The 18,293-nt window shown below is 45.1% G+C and overlaps 1 protein-coding gene across 1 annotated transcript in view; it reads left to right on the top strand.

The window, feature by feature from the left end:
• Window positions 1–18,293, top strand: part of VPS41 (VPS41 subunit of HOPS complex) — a 312,102-nt gene that overhangs the window by 262,366 nt on the left and 31,443 nt on the right. Inside the window, exons 22-23 of the mRNA XM_063450642.1 lie at window positions 13,037–13,174; window positions 16,853–16,907. Coding sequence (XP_063306712.1) covers window positions 13,037–13,174; window positions 16,853–16,907 — 193 coding nt within the window. The remainder of the gene's footprint in view (window positions 1–13,036; window positions 13,175–16,852; window positions 16,908–18,293) is intronic.

Raw genomic sequence — 18,293 nt, forward strand, 5'->3', positions numbered from 1 at the left:
TTAGTAGATCGGGTCCAAAATAGATTATTCTTTGAGTAAAGCCTATAAAGGGTATTAGCATATACTTTTACATAATTCTATTGGGAAACTTTAAGTTTCCTTTCTGGCTAAAATTAGCTGCTGCTCGGTGATTAGTTAATATGGGTTTCAATAATCAATAATTGCTGCAACAGGGTCAGCAATTAAAGTGAAGTGGTATATATTCACAAGAGCATGACCCGTATGACTATTGGAGGATTATCCTCGCTAGGTTATGCTTAGGAGCCTGATATTTAAAATCTGGTTTTGGTTAAGTTAATATACTGTTGTAGCAGATGGATTCTTTAAATGCCAGGATCCTAGCTGCAGTGTTTATTTGCTTACACATGCAGTAGGCTTTTAGCAATTGCTGTAGACAAAGCTCTGTTGCAATTGGCATTCTCACCACCTCAACTAGTTTCACCTGATATCAGTTTCTAAAAAGGCAGTCTGTTTTTCAGCTGAGGCAGAACTTTCCTGTGCTTCACTCCATGGTTGCACATTTTATGTTTTATCTTAAATTCCAAGTCAGATAGGTTTCAGCTAACTGACTGTTGGAATGGAAAATTCAAGAAAATGCTTCCTAATTTTGGTTACTGCAGGGTTTGCATCAAACAGGTTTTAAATGCAGTTGCAGCTATTCTGTCTGCTCTAGCCTCTGTTTCCCAATTACGGCTAAGAAAAGCCTCTATCAGGTAAGGCTGTTGGTTGGAATTGCAATTTGAAAGAATTCCTTCTGCTATTAAAGGGACACTCCAGGCACCCAGACCACTTCTGCTCATTGGAGTGGTCTGGGTGCCAACTCCCACTACCCTTAACCCTGCAAGTGTAATTATTGCAGTTTTTTATAAACTGCAATAATTACCTTGCAGGGGGTAAGTCCTCCCCTAGTGGCTGCCTACTAGACAGCCACTAGAGGGAACTTCCTGGTCCCTAGCACAGATTATCTGTGCTAGAGCATCGCTGGACGTCCTCACGCTGTGTGAGGACCTCCAGCGTCGCTCTATTCCCCATAGGGAAGCATTGAAATTCATTTTCAATGCTTTCCTATGGGTGCGCCAATGCGCATGCGCGGCATTGCCGCGCATGCGCATTAGGTCTCCTCGGCCGGTGGGCGGGATCAGTCTTGCCTACCGGCCAACGGAGGAAGAAGGTGGAGCAGCGGGGGAGGAGCAGGCAGCGACGTGGGACATGTCGCTGCCTGAGGTAAGTGACTGAAGGGGTTTTCACCCCTTCAGCAACTGGGGATTGGGGGGTGGGAGGGAGAGGGACCCTCCAGTGCCAGGAAAACTGATTGTTTTCTTGGCACTGGAGTTTCCCTTTAATTCCAGCAGAGTCGGCATCAAACAGGTTTTGTAATGCTGTTGCAGATATTCTGTCTGCTCTAGCTTCTGATTCCAAAATACAGCTAAGGAAAGCCTCTATCAGGTAAGGCTGTTGGTTGGAATTGCAATTTTAAGAATAACTTCTGCTATTGATTCCAGCGGAGTCTGCATCAAACAGGTTTTTAATGCAGTTGCAGATATTCTGTCTGCTCTAGCCTCTGCTTCCCAAATACAGCTAAGGAAAGCTTCTATCAGGTAAGGCTATTGGTTGGAATTGCAATTTTAAATTGATTCCGGCAGAGTTTGCATCAAACAGGCTATTGATTCCGGCAGAGTCTGCATCAAACAGGTTTTGAAATTCAGTTTGCAGATATTCTTTCTGCTCTAGCCTCTGCTTCCCAATTATGGCTAAGGAAAGCCTGGATCATGGGTATTGTCTTATTCTGACTGTATATCTATGTAATCAGTCTCGCTTCCGCCAATAAAGATGGGAACCTGTATGAACTAGTCTTCATGGAAAATTATTTCTTCCTCATGTTACTGGGCTTGAAGCAAATTCTAGTACAGCTGCAAACCTATGGATCATGGTGTAGTTCCACCAGGTTCAATTTGTTCCCTGCAAATAGATACGATATGACTGAGATGGTTTTCTGCCTAGGTTTGTCTGCAGTTTTCTTTTAAGAAAATGCTTATGGCAATTGCCGCTTGAGATTCTCTCACTATGCAAAATATTGCCATCCATAAATTTTTTGAATCTCTACAATTCTGCTTCCTCAGGGGCATCTAATTATTTTTTGTACACCAGCCCCTAAAGGTTAGGGTGTTTCTACAGCATACAGGTGGATGCTAATCAATCTTCTGATAAATAATTCCCTTTTCAGGAAGTGTGCAGTTCTGGTGTTTGTCAAGGAACAGTTCAGGTGTAAATATTTTGACAAGGGTTTTTGACTCTAAGAGAATGGTAATTCCCTGAAGAAAAAAATTGTGGTTCTCTCTGTCATTATCACCTGAAATCTCTCTGCTACTTCAGTAGACAGATACTTGGGAAATAATATTGGTTCCCGTCTTGTAAGAACCTGCTTGGTCTCTTCAGCTTCTTTAGGTATAGCACTGTTTACAGGTCCTTCAGTGGCCAGATACAGTTGCTAATAAGATTTTGCAGTAAAATGCTATACTTCGGTCATTCCTTTCTGAACCAGGCAGAAATAAAGGATGCCAGACGGTTCTTACTTTTGTTCTAGTTCTCAAATCAATCGTTCAGAATTTTACGACTGATGCTTCAGATCTCATCTAGGTTCTCATAGGGATGATGGGAAATTAGCTGAGATAATTTGTAAAAACGTATCCGACTACATAGGACCGAAGGCTATCTGAATAGCTCTTTGCCTTTCAGATAAAGACCAGGTATTATCTTATCCAGATCTGGTCAGATAGTTCTACATCGGTAGCAATTATGTACAAACAAGGTCATCTTGTTTGAAAAATCGTGTTCCAGGATTTGCTTGGGTTAGTTTTTCTTAGATCTTTTCACTTATGCATAGAACTTAATATTCATCTGTTTAGCTGTAGCATTGAGTAGTCAACATTTAATACAAAGCAGAATGTCTGTGACCCCATGTCTCCCAGTGTTCCCATGTCTGTGTCCACAAGTGCCCCCCATGTCTCCCAGTGCCCCCAAGTGTCTGTGTCCCAATGCCACCCAGCCAGTGTCCCTAATGTCTGTGTCCCCATGTCTCCCAGTGTGCCCGAGTCTCCCAGTGTCTGTGTTCCCATGTCTCTGTGTCCCTAGTGTCTTAGTGTCCCCAAATGTCTGTGTCCCCATGTCTGTGTCCACATATCTCCCAGTGTCTCCATGTCTCCCAGTGTCCCCATGTCTGTATCCACAAGTGCCCCCATGTCTCCCAGTGCCCCCAAGTGTCTCTGTGTCCCCATGTCTCACTGTGTTCCCATGTCTCTCAGTGTCCACTAGTGACTGGGGACACGGAGAAATGGGGACACTGAGACACTGGGAAACTAGGGGACTTGGCGACATGGGGACACTGATGCCAGGCTGGCCTTTCAGTTCTTTGGACAGACATCCCATGGTGGGGACTGAGCATGGGGCATGGGGCAATGGACACTAAGCATGGTGAGCACTGAGCATGGGGCACTGAGCATAGGGCACTGAGCACAGTTCTGGTCATAGGATTCGCGTCAGCGGCCCACCCTTTTACCCCGCCCATTAACTTCCTGCTTCACTGGAAACTGCTGTTAGGTCGTATGGATTAACTTGAAAGATCCTTTGAGTTTCTCTCCAACACCATCTCCATCAGATACATGACGCTTGAGAGATATGACTGTTTTAGTGTCTTTTAGTGGTCGACACGATTCTGTAATTAGGCCCCATCATAATTGTCAGCACCAGGCCCACTGGGCTCTTAATCTGGCCCTGACTATAGGGATTCAGTTGTGCCATTTGTGGTAAATTTTTGTTTATTCCATTTTTCAAGTTATATATGCAATGTTAACTGTGGACACGCAGGTCCGCTGATAAAACTGTTCAGAGTATTTCCTGAAGATAAAGTAAACATAAATGAAAAATAACAGTGGTGACGTGCAAGTCACCCAACATCTGTCCGCAAACGTTTCAGGTAGGGCTCGCAGGTCCCACAACATGGGTGAAGGCGGGCCTTGCCCCTTAACGAGTGGTCTCGAGAGCTATTCTGGGAACTCTACTGTAACGGGTGTTAACCCTGACCTGTGACTTGGTATATTAGTGATATACGATTCACTCCCCTAAGGAGTGTCAGTGTGACGTCTCAGTCCTTCAGGTGCGGGCCTAAGGTCTACATTGTCGGTCAGTTTGGTCACTACCAGGCCGATCTGGGTGTTAGGTCTCAGGCCGTGCAGGGAACCCCTAGTTCATGTCTCTCGCTATATCGGGCACCCATCTGTCCAGGTTCTCTGCGTCTGCCTACCCTTTCTGCTGTGTCCCCTCTCCGTTTTTGGGTGCCCCCGGGGAGAAGGGGGGGGGGGCGGTGTGTGTTAAGAGGGAGGGGGGGAGAGGGCGTGAGCCAGTTTCCGTATTGGGTTGGTTTGCTTTATCTGACCTGCTTGATTGTGCTTTCGTGGTCCGGGTTTGGTGGTATGTTGTCAAGTCAGGCGTCTCAGTCCGTCAGCAAGTCTCGGAAGTCTGCTCTGGTCGTTGTCAAGATCCAGTGTGTCCAGATTGTCATATACGCCTGTGTCCTCCCCTCTGCCAGCAGGGAGAGCTCCTCCATCGCCCTCAACTCCTCCATCCGTTGGAACCATGTGTCTAGAGGAGGTGCACATTGCTTTTTCCAGTAGAGAGGGATCAGGCTCTTGGCCACATTAAGTATCCGGATGGTCAGGGATTTTTTATAGGTGGACATTTTAGTTGTAGTGTGATTGATCAGGAATGTTGCGGGATCTAAGGGTAGTGGGGTATCTGAGAATCTTGTGATGATCTTGTGTATGGCTGTCCAGTATGGTCGGATGATCGGGCATTCCCACCATATGTGGAGGTATGTACCCGTGTGTGTGGTGCAGCGCCAGCATGTGTCGTCTTTCGTGGGGTCTTATAGGTGTGTTTGGAGTGGTGTGCGGTACCAGAGGGCTAGGATTTTGTATGCAGTTTCCTGCGTCCCGCTGGACGGTGCGCAGTGAAGTGAGAGGGTGCAGATTTTGTCCCACTGGTCAGGTGTGAATGTGGTACCTAACACCGTTTCCCATTTCCCCATGAAGCTTGGGGGTGGCAGCCTCCTCATCCGCATGATCATTTCATAGAGCGTTGATAGGCCTCTGGCCAAAGGATCCGGATCCATGCACAGCTCTTCAAACGCTGTGAGTGGTCTGAGGGTGTGCCTGTTTTGAGTAGTGTCCCGTACGAACCCTGCTAGTTGTCTGTACCTGAATCGCGTCATAAATGAGTGATTGGGGGTTCCTGTCATGGCCTCCAGCGTCCTAGTGTGGCCGTTGTCCAGGGTGTGGCATAGCATCGGTACTTCGTGGTTCAGAAGTAGAGCCAGCGACCTCGGTTCTCTTCCCGGAGGGAAGGCTTGATTGTGGACCAGTGGCAGCATTGGGGATGGTGTGGTGGTGAGCGAGAGTGGCGTTGCCATTGTGTGCCACACCTGCATGGTAGCTTTGATCAGGGGGTGTGGGGCTGCCAGTTGTCTACCCTGTTGGGGGTCCAGCCAGGGGAGGACTGCCATCGGTCTCCCTACTAGCGTCGCTTCCACAGTTTCTCCACCCCTTGTTTGGTCCACTCCAGTATTCTTTGGATATTGGTGGCCCTGTGGTATCTCTTGAAGTCTGGCAGGGCCAGACCTCCTTTGGCTTTCGGTAGTGTGAGCACGTCGTGTTTGATTCTCGCCTTTTGTTTCTGCCATGCGAACCCCAGGGCGAGTGATCTGAGGGAGGTGAAGAAGGCCTCCGGGATGGCCGCAGGGATGGCCTGGAACAGGTACAGGACCCTTGGGAGGATATTCATTTTGAGCACCCCCATTCTTCCGAACCACGAGAGGCGGACCTAGTCCCAATCTTGAAGATCCTTCTGTATGGTGGCCAGAAGCGGTTGGAAGTTTGCTTCGTATAAGCGGGAGAGGTCTTTTATGATCACTGCACCAAGATATTTCAGGGAAGTGTCTGACCATCGGAACGGTAACTCTCGTTGAAGGGCCTCTGCCCTGGGCCCCGGGATAGATACGTTGAGGATCGTGGATTTAGAGAAATTGATTTTAAGGTTCGATAGAGCCCCGTACGATTCAAATTCCTTCATGATCTCGGGCATGGATACTTCTGGTTCGGTCACAAAAAACAAGAGATCGTCAGCGTATGCTGCGACCGAGTGTTTTCCATGTCCAGCCCTCAGCCCAGGGATGTTCGGGTTGTCGCGCACCGAGTTCAGGAACGGCTCCAAGGCCAGTACGAAGAGCAGGGGGGAGAGTGGGCAGCCCTGCCTGGTCCCATTCCACATTTGGAAGGGGTCGGTAAAGGCCCCGTTTATGCAAATTCGAGCAGTAGGTGTCGAGTATATTGCTCTGATCCAGGCCATCATGAATGGTCCCAGTCCTAGCGTTTCCAGGATCTGGAACATAAAGTCCCATGCGATCCTGTCGAACGCCTTCTCCGCGTCAGTTGAGAGCAGGAGAAGGCCCTCGTGTCTAGTCTTCGCGACGTGTATTAGGGACAGTGCTCTAATCGTGTTGTCCCGTGCCTCCCGGTGTGGGGTGAATCCCACCTGGTCTCCGTGTATCAAGTTCGGAAGATAGGCCTGTATTCGTTGTGCAAGTACCTTAGTGAACAGTTTCAGATCACAGTTGAGTGATATGGGGCGGTAGTTCGCACAGTGTTCGGGATCTTTCCCTTCTTTGGGTATCAAGGCGATGTTAGCCGCCAAAGTCTGCGTCGGAAACTGCTGTCCTTCTCGGATCGCGTTCAGCGCTGTCGTGAGGCGAGTGACGAGAAGCTCCGCGTAGGTCTTGTAGTAGCGTGAGGGCAGGCCATCTGGACCGGGGCTCTTACCCGCCTTGGACTTTTTGAGGGCCCACGCCACTTCGTGTGCCTCGATTGGTTCATCCAGGTCCGCTCTCGCCTCTAGAGAGATGTGCTTGCGTATGCGCGGTTCTAGGTAGTCTGTTATCTTAGTCTTCCTGTCGGCTCCGGACTCTTCTCCTCCTTGTGCGTCTAGCGAATATAGGCCAGCGTAATATGTCCGGATAGCTCTGGCCATCTCGGTTGGCATGGTTTGTAACTTCCCTTCCCCGTCCCGAATCCCTGGGATGTAGGCCGTCGCTCTCTTTTTGGCGATCATGCGGGCAAGGAGGGCACCACATTTGTTTGCGTTTGTGTGGAAAAATGCTTTGGTGTGTAGGTAGGCCCTGTTGTGAGTGGCGTTTAGGATGGTGGAAAGTTCCCTCCGAAGTTCCGTCAGTTGTGTCCAGTCTGCTGGTAGGTGGGTTTGTTTGTGCCTGTGTTCCAGGTCCTGTATATCCGTTATTAAGGCTTTAAGTTTCGCGGATCTGGCCTTTTTTAATGCGGCACTTTTTGCTATAAAGTGGCCCCGAATCACGCTTTTATGGGCCTCCCAGAGGCAGAGGGGTGTGACATCAGGCGTATCGTTCTCTGTAAAGTATTGTATCAGTCGTTCCCTAGTCTCCGTGGTCGTTACTACGTCGTTTAGCATTGATTCGTTGAGTCTCCAGTTACTGCAAGTGGGCCTGTAAAGTGGGGAGACTAATGTCATCGTGATCGGGGCGTGGTCGGTCCATGTCGCCGTCCCAATGTCAGTTCGTCTTACTTCGGTCAGGTAGTAATGCGGGATAAGGAAGTAGTCTATTCTGGAGTATGTTCTATGGGGAATGGAGTAAAAAGTGTAGTCACGGTCGTCAGGGTGAAGCGCTCTCCAGCAATCCACTAGTCGCAGCTCTTTCGTGGTTTTCGCAATATGGGTCAAGATGTGTTGGGGAGTCGCGGAGGACCCCATAGATGTGTCTATGTTTGGCGACAGGGCCACATTCAGGTCACCTCCCACAACTAGGCAACCCTCCGCAAACCCCTCAATCTTTTTGAGTGTCGTGCGGAGAAATTGGTGTTGGCGTTTGTTGGGGGTATACAGGTTCGCAAACGTGTATGTGCGGTTTGCGATTGTTCCTTTGACACAAACAAATCGTCCGTGGTCGTCTCTTGTGTGTCGGTGGGAGCAAAGTGAAGCGATCTGTGAATTAGTATCGCTGTGCCTTTGGATTTCCCTTCAGGGTTATTGCTTAAAAAACACTGTGCGTAGTGGCGGTCCGTCAGTCTGGGTACTTGGCCTTCTTTGAAATGTGTTTCCTGGATAAAAACTACCTGTGACTTCTGGCTATGAAAGTGTCGTAGGGCGTGTGAACGCTTTTCGGGCACATTCATGCCCTTAGCGTTAATGGAGAGAAATTTTATTTCGGCTTGTTTGTGTGTGGTGTGGGACGGCATATTTGGTACGGTTCTAAGTGAACAGGGTGTGACGGGTGGGAGTGGTCAGGGTGGGTGGGGGCGGCTGGCTTTCCCCGTGGGCCCCGCTGGGAGAGGCGAGCGTCAGCTACAAATATCAAACTGTAGAACAGATTAGAACAATAAACCTTGTTGGTATCGAAGCACCAATAAAATGTGAACTAGAAGGATAAGGTGAAAAACACAAAAAGAAAAGACTGGCTAAGCAGGAGTCGACTGCGCCGCACCTGTCGGCACCGTCGAGTCCCCTCGCCAACTTCTGTGTGCCCCTGTCTGTTGGGAGCGTGGCCTTGTGACCTCTACCCCACTTTTCCCCCTTCCAAGGGCCAAGTGAGGAGTAACTCTTCCCTGTCTAGGTTCCCCATGTCCCCCGGCCCCCCTCTTCTTGGGAGCTATCTGGTCGTTACGGGCGGTGTCGGCAGTTACCTGGCCCAACTCCCACCCTCCCCCACCCACCTCGGTGTGTGTCCGTGAGCAAACCCCTGGAGTCGATCAAGTCTCGCCTGAGTCACCTCCGCCACCCCACTGTCCCTTTGTGCGGCAGTGTGTATCTATATGCTAACGTGCAGGCTGGTGTGGCAGCTGCATGTGTCTGGTTGGCCTCGTTTGGTCCCTTACGTACTCCCACCCCCACCCTAGCGTTCGTGCTTCCCCGTTGAGGTTGCCCTGTAAGGTGGGGGGGCTCGGTTGGGGGTCTGACTGTGTTCCTCGGCTAGGGCTACTCGGGTTATCTTTTGGGGATTGCCTTCCCATGTGCCCCCCGGCTCCTTTTCCCTGCGGCCCAATACGTGGTCCCAATCCGCCCCTTCCTCCCCCCCCCCCCCCAGATCCCCCACCCAAGCAGGTGTTCATTAAGCATTAAGTCCCCAGTGCATCTTTCTTGCTTCTCTAGGGTGAGCAGTCAGCTTATCCCGGATAACCTCTTCAGGGTACCCCCCCCCTCCTCCCCCATATCCCCCACCCAAGCAGGTGTGTAGTAGACATTAAGTCCCAGTGTGTCTTTTGCGCTTCTTCAGGGTGAGCAATCAGATTGTCCCGGATAACCTCTTCAGTGTACCCCCCCCTCCCCCCGTGGTACGTGTAGTGCAAGGTAGTGTAGTAGTGCATAATGTGGCCTAAAAGTGTTGTGGGCCTGTGTGTATATTGTCCCAATGCATAGTTACGAGTTCAGTGCGCTGCTCCCTGCTCGTTGGCTCGTCTCGGAAGTCCCTTAGCGCATTGCTCCAGCCGGTCTCACAGTCTCCAATCTCGTCCGGTTCCTGCGCTGTTGTGGTAAAGATACTCCTTGCTGCATGGGTGGGCTATTGTAGAAATCCAGCGGGTCTGGCCAAGACATGTGGAGGGGAGGCAGGTGTAGTTCTTCTGACAGCTCTTGTAAGTCCTGTGGGGTGCGGATCAGCCATGGGCCTTGCTGGGTAGTGGCTATCAGGCCTGTAGGGAAGGTCCAGCGGTATCGGATTTTCTGTGATACAAGCAATCTGGTAAGTGGTTTCAGTGCTCTGCGATACCCCAAGGTGGCTGGGCATAGGTCTGGGTATAGTTGTAGTTGTCGGCCTTCGAAGTCGATGTCGCCTCTTGTGCGCGCTGCATGCAGGATGTCTTCTTTCAGGGAGTAGAGTGCCAGGCAGCAGATCACATCTCTAGGCGGTGCTTCTGGTGGACCCCTGGGTCTTAAAGCCCTGTGTGCTCTGATAAAGTCTATGGGAGTCTCTTTGGGGCGACTCAGGAGCTCGTTGAATATGGCCGTGAGTGTACCTTTAAGAAGAGCTGGTGAGTCTTCTCCTTCTGGCAGGCCCCTTATTCGTAGGTTTTGTCTGCGGCCTCTGTTATCCAGATCTTCTATATGTCTGGCCATTGCTTGCATTTGGGTGGTCTGTTTGGCTTGATTCACAGCATGGGCTGCTTGTGCTGCAGTGAGGGAGTTATGATCTGCTTCAATCTGGGCCATGCGGTCTGCTATGCCCTGGATATCAGCTCTCATCAGCTGTATGTCTGCCCTGATGGAGGACTGCAGGGCTGAGGTGGCCTGGGTAAGGTCTGCCCGTGTGGGCAGGGCTAGCCATTCCAGTGGAGGGGTTTCCCTGGCTTCATCACGGCCTGGGGAGAGGGAGTGTGGCGTGGAGGCCTCTGATGGTGTGTAGGCCTCGGACTGCGCCTGGGATGGCGGGTCCGGCGCTGCGGCCAAGAACTGCCGCATGGAAGCGGTCTGACTCACTGGGCGGGTCCCCGAGGGTTTGGGGGTGCTCCCCGCCTTGGTGTGCATCCACATTCCCGTGTCCGTGGCTTGTTAATGTCGCGTTTTAGAGTGGGGCCGGAGGAGCTCGGTCTCTATGCGGCCATTCCGTTCCGCCGCCAGGCCACGCCCCAATGCAGTTGTGCCATTTGGCGATTGTGTTAAAAGGACAATATAGTCACCAAAACAACTACAGCTTATTGAATTTGTTCTGGTGAGTAGAATCATTACCTTCAGGCTTTTTACTGTAAACACTGTCTTTTCAGAGAAAATGCAGTGTTTACATTACAGCCTAGTGATAACTTCACTGGCCACTCCTTAGATGGCTGTTATAGATCCTTCCTGGGTCATGGCTGCCTAAAATGCATCCAAACATTCAGTGTCTCCTCCCTCTGCATGCAGACACTGAACTTTCCTCATGGAGAAGCATTGATTCAATTCATCTCTATGATGAGATGCTGATTGGCCAGGGCTGTGTTTGAATTGTGCTGGCTCTGCCCCTGATCTGCCTCTTTGTCAGTCTCAACCAATCCTATGGGGAAGCATTGTGATTGGATCAGGCTACCACTTCTGATGATGTCAGCAGGCAGTGGGGCAGGTATAACGGAAACAGGCACAAAATAAGCAGCTGCAGATTTGAATACAAGTAAGATTTACTATATTTAGGGAGGCAAGAGGAGGACAGGGGGGCTAGATGGTGGTTTTAACCCTATTGGGTCAGGAATACATGTGCTCCTTTAAGCCCACCACTATGTCACAGTACACAAATATTGGTGGGTCTTACACTAATTCTAACATGGAGACTAAATGATGGTATTCAAACACTGCTGTACCTTGCATATTGCTATTGCTATGGGTGCTGTTATTTGCATAATATATTTGCACTCTGTTAATCTGTGTATTTCTCTCAATTGTGGGTTAAGTCATAAATATTAAAATATATTACAAAATATATGCTGTGGTCACTTTCTGCATATTGTCATTTGCATATTTTTTTTTTGTCCTTTGTTTTATCCCTCTATATTTCCACGCATTAATATAAAATTAGGGACTGTACATTTCATATGTAGAAACATAGAATGTGACCGCAGATAAGAACCGTTTGGCCCATCTAGCCTGCCCATTTTTTAAATACGTTAGTTAGTCCCTGGTCTAAGATAGCCTTATGCCTATCCCAAGCATAAACTCCTTCACTGTGTTAACCTCTACCACTTCAACTGGAAGGCAATTGCATTCATCCACTACCCTCACTGTAAAGTAATACTTCCTGAAATTATTTTTAAACCTTTGCCTCTCTAATTTAAGACTATGTCTTCTTGTTGTGGTAGTTTTTCTTCTTTTAAAGAGAAAACATTTTTTGATCACTATGGAATACAAATTTGAATAGTAATGATTTCTGCACGTCTTTTCAAATTTTTGAGTAATATATTAATGTTTTATCTTTAGAATAACCCACTGCTCTCTGTCTATAATAGCTGAATATGCTTTCTTTTGTAAAGACTAGATTCTTCTGAAAAGTGTAATATGGAAAAAATTCTCTAGATGTCACTCATTTTCTACAAATCTCTTCAAGAGCAGTGTTCAGAATTTTATATATATATATATATATATATATATATATATATAAGATTTTCAGCAGGTTCAACACTTGTGAAAATTGAAAACGACCTGCTGTGTTCAGGCTTGTTAAAACAAAAGTCACTAAGTGTGCAGTCCTGTCTATCACTTCGTCCTCAGTGACAACAGAGAAATTGTTGCATTCATGTTTGCACTGTTTAAGCTGGTTTTGTGTATGTGAAAAACCTTCAGGATTTTCCATTGATTGCATTCACAGATAATTAGAAAAAAGACACATTCACAGTTAGAATTGTATTTTTACTCTTTAAAAAAAAAAGGCAATGAAAGATGCTAAGCTTGTGTACTATGTCAACTTTTTTTTGTTTGTTTTTTTTTTCTATTCTTTTTATTTTATTTTAATACATTGAGCGCAAAATGGAGAAAAGAACCAAAATGTAACCGTAAAATAAAGTGACAGAAGAAGCGTAGTATGGAATATTTGGGCACAAATAAGGGTATACATATACACAGATAAAAACAAAAACAAAAAGCACACGAAAAACTGTCTAAAATTTGTGGAAATATTTAACTTTTTATAAATCTAACATAATAATAATAACAAAGTATTTAACCAGGAAAGGTACATTCAGATTACTCTGGTTTTCAAGTACGTCCTGGGGATGTTACCTTAGCCCAACATCCAGGGGTTGTTACAATAATACAGACTGGTGTGATGTAAAAGTGCTGGCCTTCCCCGTTGCATTTTTGTTTATATTCCATTATGTTTTTCAAATAAATATACATTTTAACCCTTTTATCTGTGTATTATTTAATAAGCATGTGTGTGTTTTAATCATTTTAAGTAGATTTTTGAAGGGGACAAGTTCACAACAAATATTTATTCTGTTTTCAGTTTCTTCACAAACTTTTCAAAAGAGATCACCACAGAGGACAGAAGTACCATGAGAAACAAATCCATTTATATGCTGAATATGACCGCCCAAATCTTTTGCCTTTTCTTCGAGACAGTATTCATTGCCCACTGGAAAAAGTAAGTGCTTGACATATCACAATTTGTGTTCAAGACCATCCCACTCTGTATAACAGCAATTTCAGCACATGCCCTGTAATGTATTGTTCTGGTGACCATGTGCAATGATTTGCTAAAGAATAATTGAGTGAAAGATGATACTCTATTGTCCATGCAATGTGCTGACAGTAGAGCCAACGCGTTTGCATCATAAAGAGGTGTTTCCAAACAGGACCAATGAGGAAAGAAAGGGGCATGATTTTGGCAGCTGTAGCATGATGACGGTGCTCTTGGATTTGGAGATATTAGCATGACATAAAAATAGTATATGTTACATGTATTGCAAACCTAAAATAAAATGTAATCGTATCATTAGCTACTGATTAGGTTGAAAAAAAAATCAGTCTTTACTACATCAAAGTTTTTGGGGAATTAGTTTAACATTCTCATTTGGAGACGAGGGAAGGAGTGACCATGCTTTTGCATTTTTTTTAAAAAAAATCATTTTTGTCACGCATTCCAACACAGAAAATGGAAGTCCGACACGTGCAGTCATACAGAAAGTGCAGCTGTTAAGCTAACCCACTCATTTATGCAGAAATGTGTAATTTATCACATGCAGATATTCTGTGCATTAGTGCAACAGTTCTCTCACACAGTAATTAAATAAATTAGTCGGACCACTCTGTTATCTTCTTGGCCATGTATATGGCGACACACAGGCACATGTTGCAAAGGGTCAATCTGCATCACTTGGTAACAGATTGCTGCAGGTTGCCATAGTGATCCAATAGTATTAAGCTCCAAGCACCAGAAAAAGAGCTGAGTAACCTAGTTCTTTTCCAAAAAGACATACTAAGGTACCTATGCATATACATTTTAAAAAGATTATTTCACAAACAAGAAAGCACTTTAAAATTGATGAAATAACGAGCACTGATCTTGTACCCAGACACAATCCTCTTGAAAGAACTTGGCAGCTATGTTTCTGGAGCTTCTTTTGTCTAATTAAGTGCAAGACGAAATTATCAAATTGGATTCTTGGAAATCAGCCTAAAAGCATTTTTGAAATTAAAATACTTTGTGATCAGTGACTGTCAATATCTTTTAAATAAATTATCTGTGTTTTTGAAAGCCCACGCATATATTCATCAAACCTTTGACATTTTGTTTTTTATTCCTTTATCTGATTTATAAAGCTTCCCTGTATTCCACAGCATAATACACAATGAAATGGGAGGGTTGACACGGGGAGTAATGGAGTTATTGCCCCTTGGGCTACTAGCATGGGAGGGCTGGCAAATGGATGGGTGATTTAGGCAGCTGTTGCATGATCATAGTGCTGTTTGAATTGGAGAGGAGATACATATTAGCATGACATAGGAATAGTATAAGCATGGACATGCATAGCCTGATATATTGCAGTCAATTGCAGACTCTGGGTTGATCATTTTGCCAGATTATGATGAATATGAATGATGTCCGACATTTGTAACAGACATCAAAAGTAGACAAAGGTCTCAAATTTCCAATTGTGTGTTTAGATTAACCCTCACCATAAACTTTTTTGTATATGCTTTGTTTTGACCATGTTCTCGTATGACATTTTTTCCCTTGCCACCATTACAAAAATGTATTTTATCAGGAAAAGCTGTTGCCAAACAGAGACTTTTAATAGAATACAACTAGCTTTTTGCTATTATTTTTCAGTGCAGGTTATCATTGAAATCAATCATAATAAAACCAATTTGCCATTTGAATTTTATGTGGAATGCAAATTTTAATTTGTCGTTATTGGTTACACGTCTCATTAAAGTGTTGCTTGCTACGTACACGCATTAATGAATGGACAGGTTCGGTTAAGACAAAGTCATGGTATGGCCTGGAACAGTACTTTGCAACAGTGCCCCTCCGCACCCTACCCTGGCAGACGTGCCAAATTAATAAGCTATCCCCCACACATCACCCATTGATACACAACATACTTCAAATCTGGAGAAGGCACAAAGAGGACTGGGGCTTGTCCCCAGGTCTGTCTCCATGCTTCCCAATAGCGGATAACCCAGACTTCCAACATGGTCAAGGTAGCACCATACTAGTCCGAATATTTGGGACCCCCAGCTCTGCCATTGCGGAAATTACAACAGAGGACATTCCACCCAAATTAAAAGCCTTCCCCAAACTCAATAGACAGGAGACACTCCTAGACATTATGGGCAAGGCACAACTGACCAACTTCTTGACCCATTCAGTCTTTCCGATTTGGCGCAAGAGAGACAAGACTCCATTCGAACAACTATGCTCACAGGGAAACACAACCAAACGACCATTGTCTACCATTTATGCCATTCTACAGGCAGACACGGGAACACAACCTAGACCCCCATTCCAACGCAAATGGATGAGAGGACTCCACACCCACATGACCAATGAGGATTGGTCACACATTATGACCTCAGGGATAAAAACCCCGATAAGCATAGCTCGCAAAGAGACCTTCTACAAGAGAGCCACTAGATGGTATAGAACACCAGCACAGCTTCACACCTACTGGCCTACAGTCAGTGACTCATGCTGGAGATGCGGGGAAGCACGGGGGGACATGGAGCACATTTGGTGGGGATGTAGGAACATAGCGCCATACTGGACGCAAATATTGACAGACATTAAAAATATAATGCTTATGAAATCGCGGCCTTCCCCCTCCCAGGTGCTACTGGGATGGCCCCGATCATTCAAAGAAACTTCCAAACAGCAACTCTTGAATACACTCATAGGAGAAGCCAATGCCCTAATCCCAATGTACTGGAGACAAACCAGTGTACCATCTAGGGAACAATGGGTACAGAGGGTGGAAAGGTCGAGTTAACTGGAGGAGATCCACTGGTCGACTATGGGAAAGACGGATAGATACCTCAAAACCTGGGACACATGGCTCGATTTCTGGAAAAAACCCACATAGGAAATACCACTCTTGGTCACCCTGAGTCAGTCATACATAGGGCCACGATAATTATCTTAATGTCTCCACTGAAGGAGATCAATTTCTACACAATTTAGTATGCAGCAGGACACTCCCCCACCCTCTCCCACCTCTCTCTGTACCTCCCTGCCCTACCACTCCCATCCAGGACCTTACACCACAAGTGCAGCATTGGTAACACAACACGGTAATACGGAAAGAAATGTAAGGTTTAACTGTTGCATGGAATGTTACCGATCCCCACTATGTTCTACTTGTGAATATCCCTATGTTTATTCTGTACCCCTTCTCATTCTGACCTTCGATGAAAACAATAAAAAGATATTAAACAAAAAAAAAAGTGTTGCTTGCTGGGTTGGGCTAGTTAATTCTCAGTCAAATATGATTGCCCATTTAAGATCCCACAGGCTATAAGCAATCTTCTTATTGATAATTTCATTGCCCGAAAGAATTGAGCTTAATTATCTCATATATGTTCCACTGTTGATTGGTCAAGTTTCCATATAAAGCCTACTGCTTGTTTTGACATCCGGTAAGCCTGCCTTTGTTTTAGACTTATACCAGGGTGCCTTTTGTACACTGTTGGTTTAATGAAATGTCATAAATATTGCGCCCAACTACGATAAAATGGCATCTTTTTTGTAGGCTATGTTATTGTACATAAAATAAGTTTATGATTCATATAGCTGCTTATAAACTTATCTTTCTGATTATAGGCTCTTGAGATCTGTCACCAGAGAAATTTTGTGGAAGAAACAGTATTTCTCTTAAGTAAGTATGTGTTTTGTTGCAGATGCCAAAATACCACAGTAAAAAAATATATATTGTGCACTTATGTAATGAGGTTGTGGTAAAATAAATGTAAACTTGTAAAAATGGTTGTACAACTTGTGTTTGTTAAATAATCAATGCATAGTTTCTTAATCTTTTGTGCAAATGTGACTTTTTTAATATAATAATGGCAAGATAAGGCACATTTTAAAGGAAGTGAAAATATGGTTACGTTACATGAGTGTTTCCCACTTCAGTCCTCAAGGCACACTAACAATCACGAATTTCAATCCAGGCATTACCCAATTCTGCTTTTGTGGAGATATTGAATATATCTGGACTTTTTAAAAATGTGTTGTGAATCACTGCATTGGATTTTTGGACTATATTTCCTGTAATGCTCAGTATTCTAAGGGATGCTGTTCACATCATTGTACAAGTTATTACCATATTAACACAGGATTTAAGATGCTTGTTGACTTTTTTTTGTAGCAGCCTCAGTAAAGCATCTCATATTGAAATTCTGCAGTGCCTTTAGGCCTGGGAATTTGAGGATTATATGATTGACCATGGCCAAATTAAGACCATGATCCTATTAGCAATAAAAAAAAAGACTCTACTATTATTTATTAGGCTTTTGTACCTTTTATAGGGGGCTGACTCTGTACATACACAGTGTTTTTCACTAAAGTAAGAATGCAAAGTGAATTTCAGATTTAAGGTTAAAATAGCCAAACTGGAAAACAAATCTCTTACAGGACCCTGACAGATGTCGTTTAGATGGCTAACATTCATTCATAGTACGGCCTTTTATAATTCATCCCACTTTTTTGGGTGCTAGAGTTTGTCTGTTTTCTTATGCTTGAGTGGAGAACGAGTGAAGTATACGCACCCTAGTGGAGAACTTTAACCAGTAAACCTATAGTGTAGAATGAACTCTGGTTGAACTATCATTCAGCTGCGAGTGTTATAATATTTCTAAGCACAGTTTGGATTTTATATTTTTGATTACTGTGACTTATCAGAAGTCTTTTATACGCAATAGATATGAAGAACCTGGTAACCCATTTATGAAGAATGTGGTTACCTATTTATTGAGTAATAAACAAAGGCTGCATTTTATACCTATTTCCTACACCTATTCTTTTTTTACTTCTCTTAGCTCTTCGGGGTTACCACCATTTTGGTGTTTTGGTGATCCTTATATCCTTTCCTTGTTCGTAGAGATAAACTGTTTTATTGAGCATTCTGGATTTGTGTACATAAAGGATGAAAGTGGTGGCATTTGTTAAATTGCAGGTTTCAAGTATTGATTTTTGTGTTCATTAAAATGGTGACTTGGTGGTATACTAAAATTCTAAAGGCTTGTATATCTACTAAGTGGTT

This window comes from Pelobates fuscus, chromosome 4 (genome assembly GCF_036172605.1).
Source record: "Pelobates fuscus isolate aPelFus1 chromosome 4, aPelFus1.pri, whole genome shotgun sequence".
Lineage (NCBI taxonomy): Eukaryota > Metazoa > Chordata > Amphibia > Anura > Pelobatidae > Pelobates > Pelobates fuscus.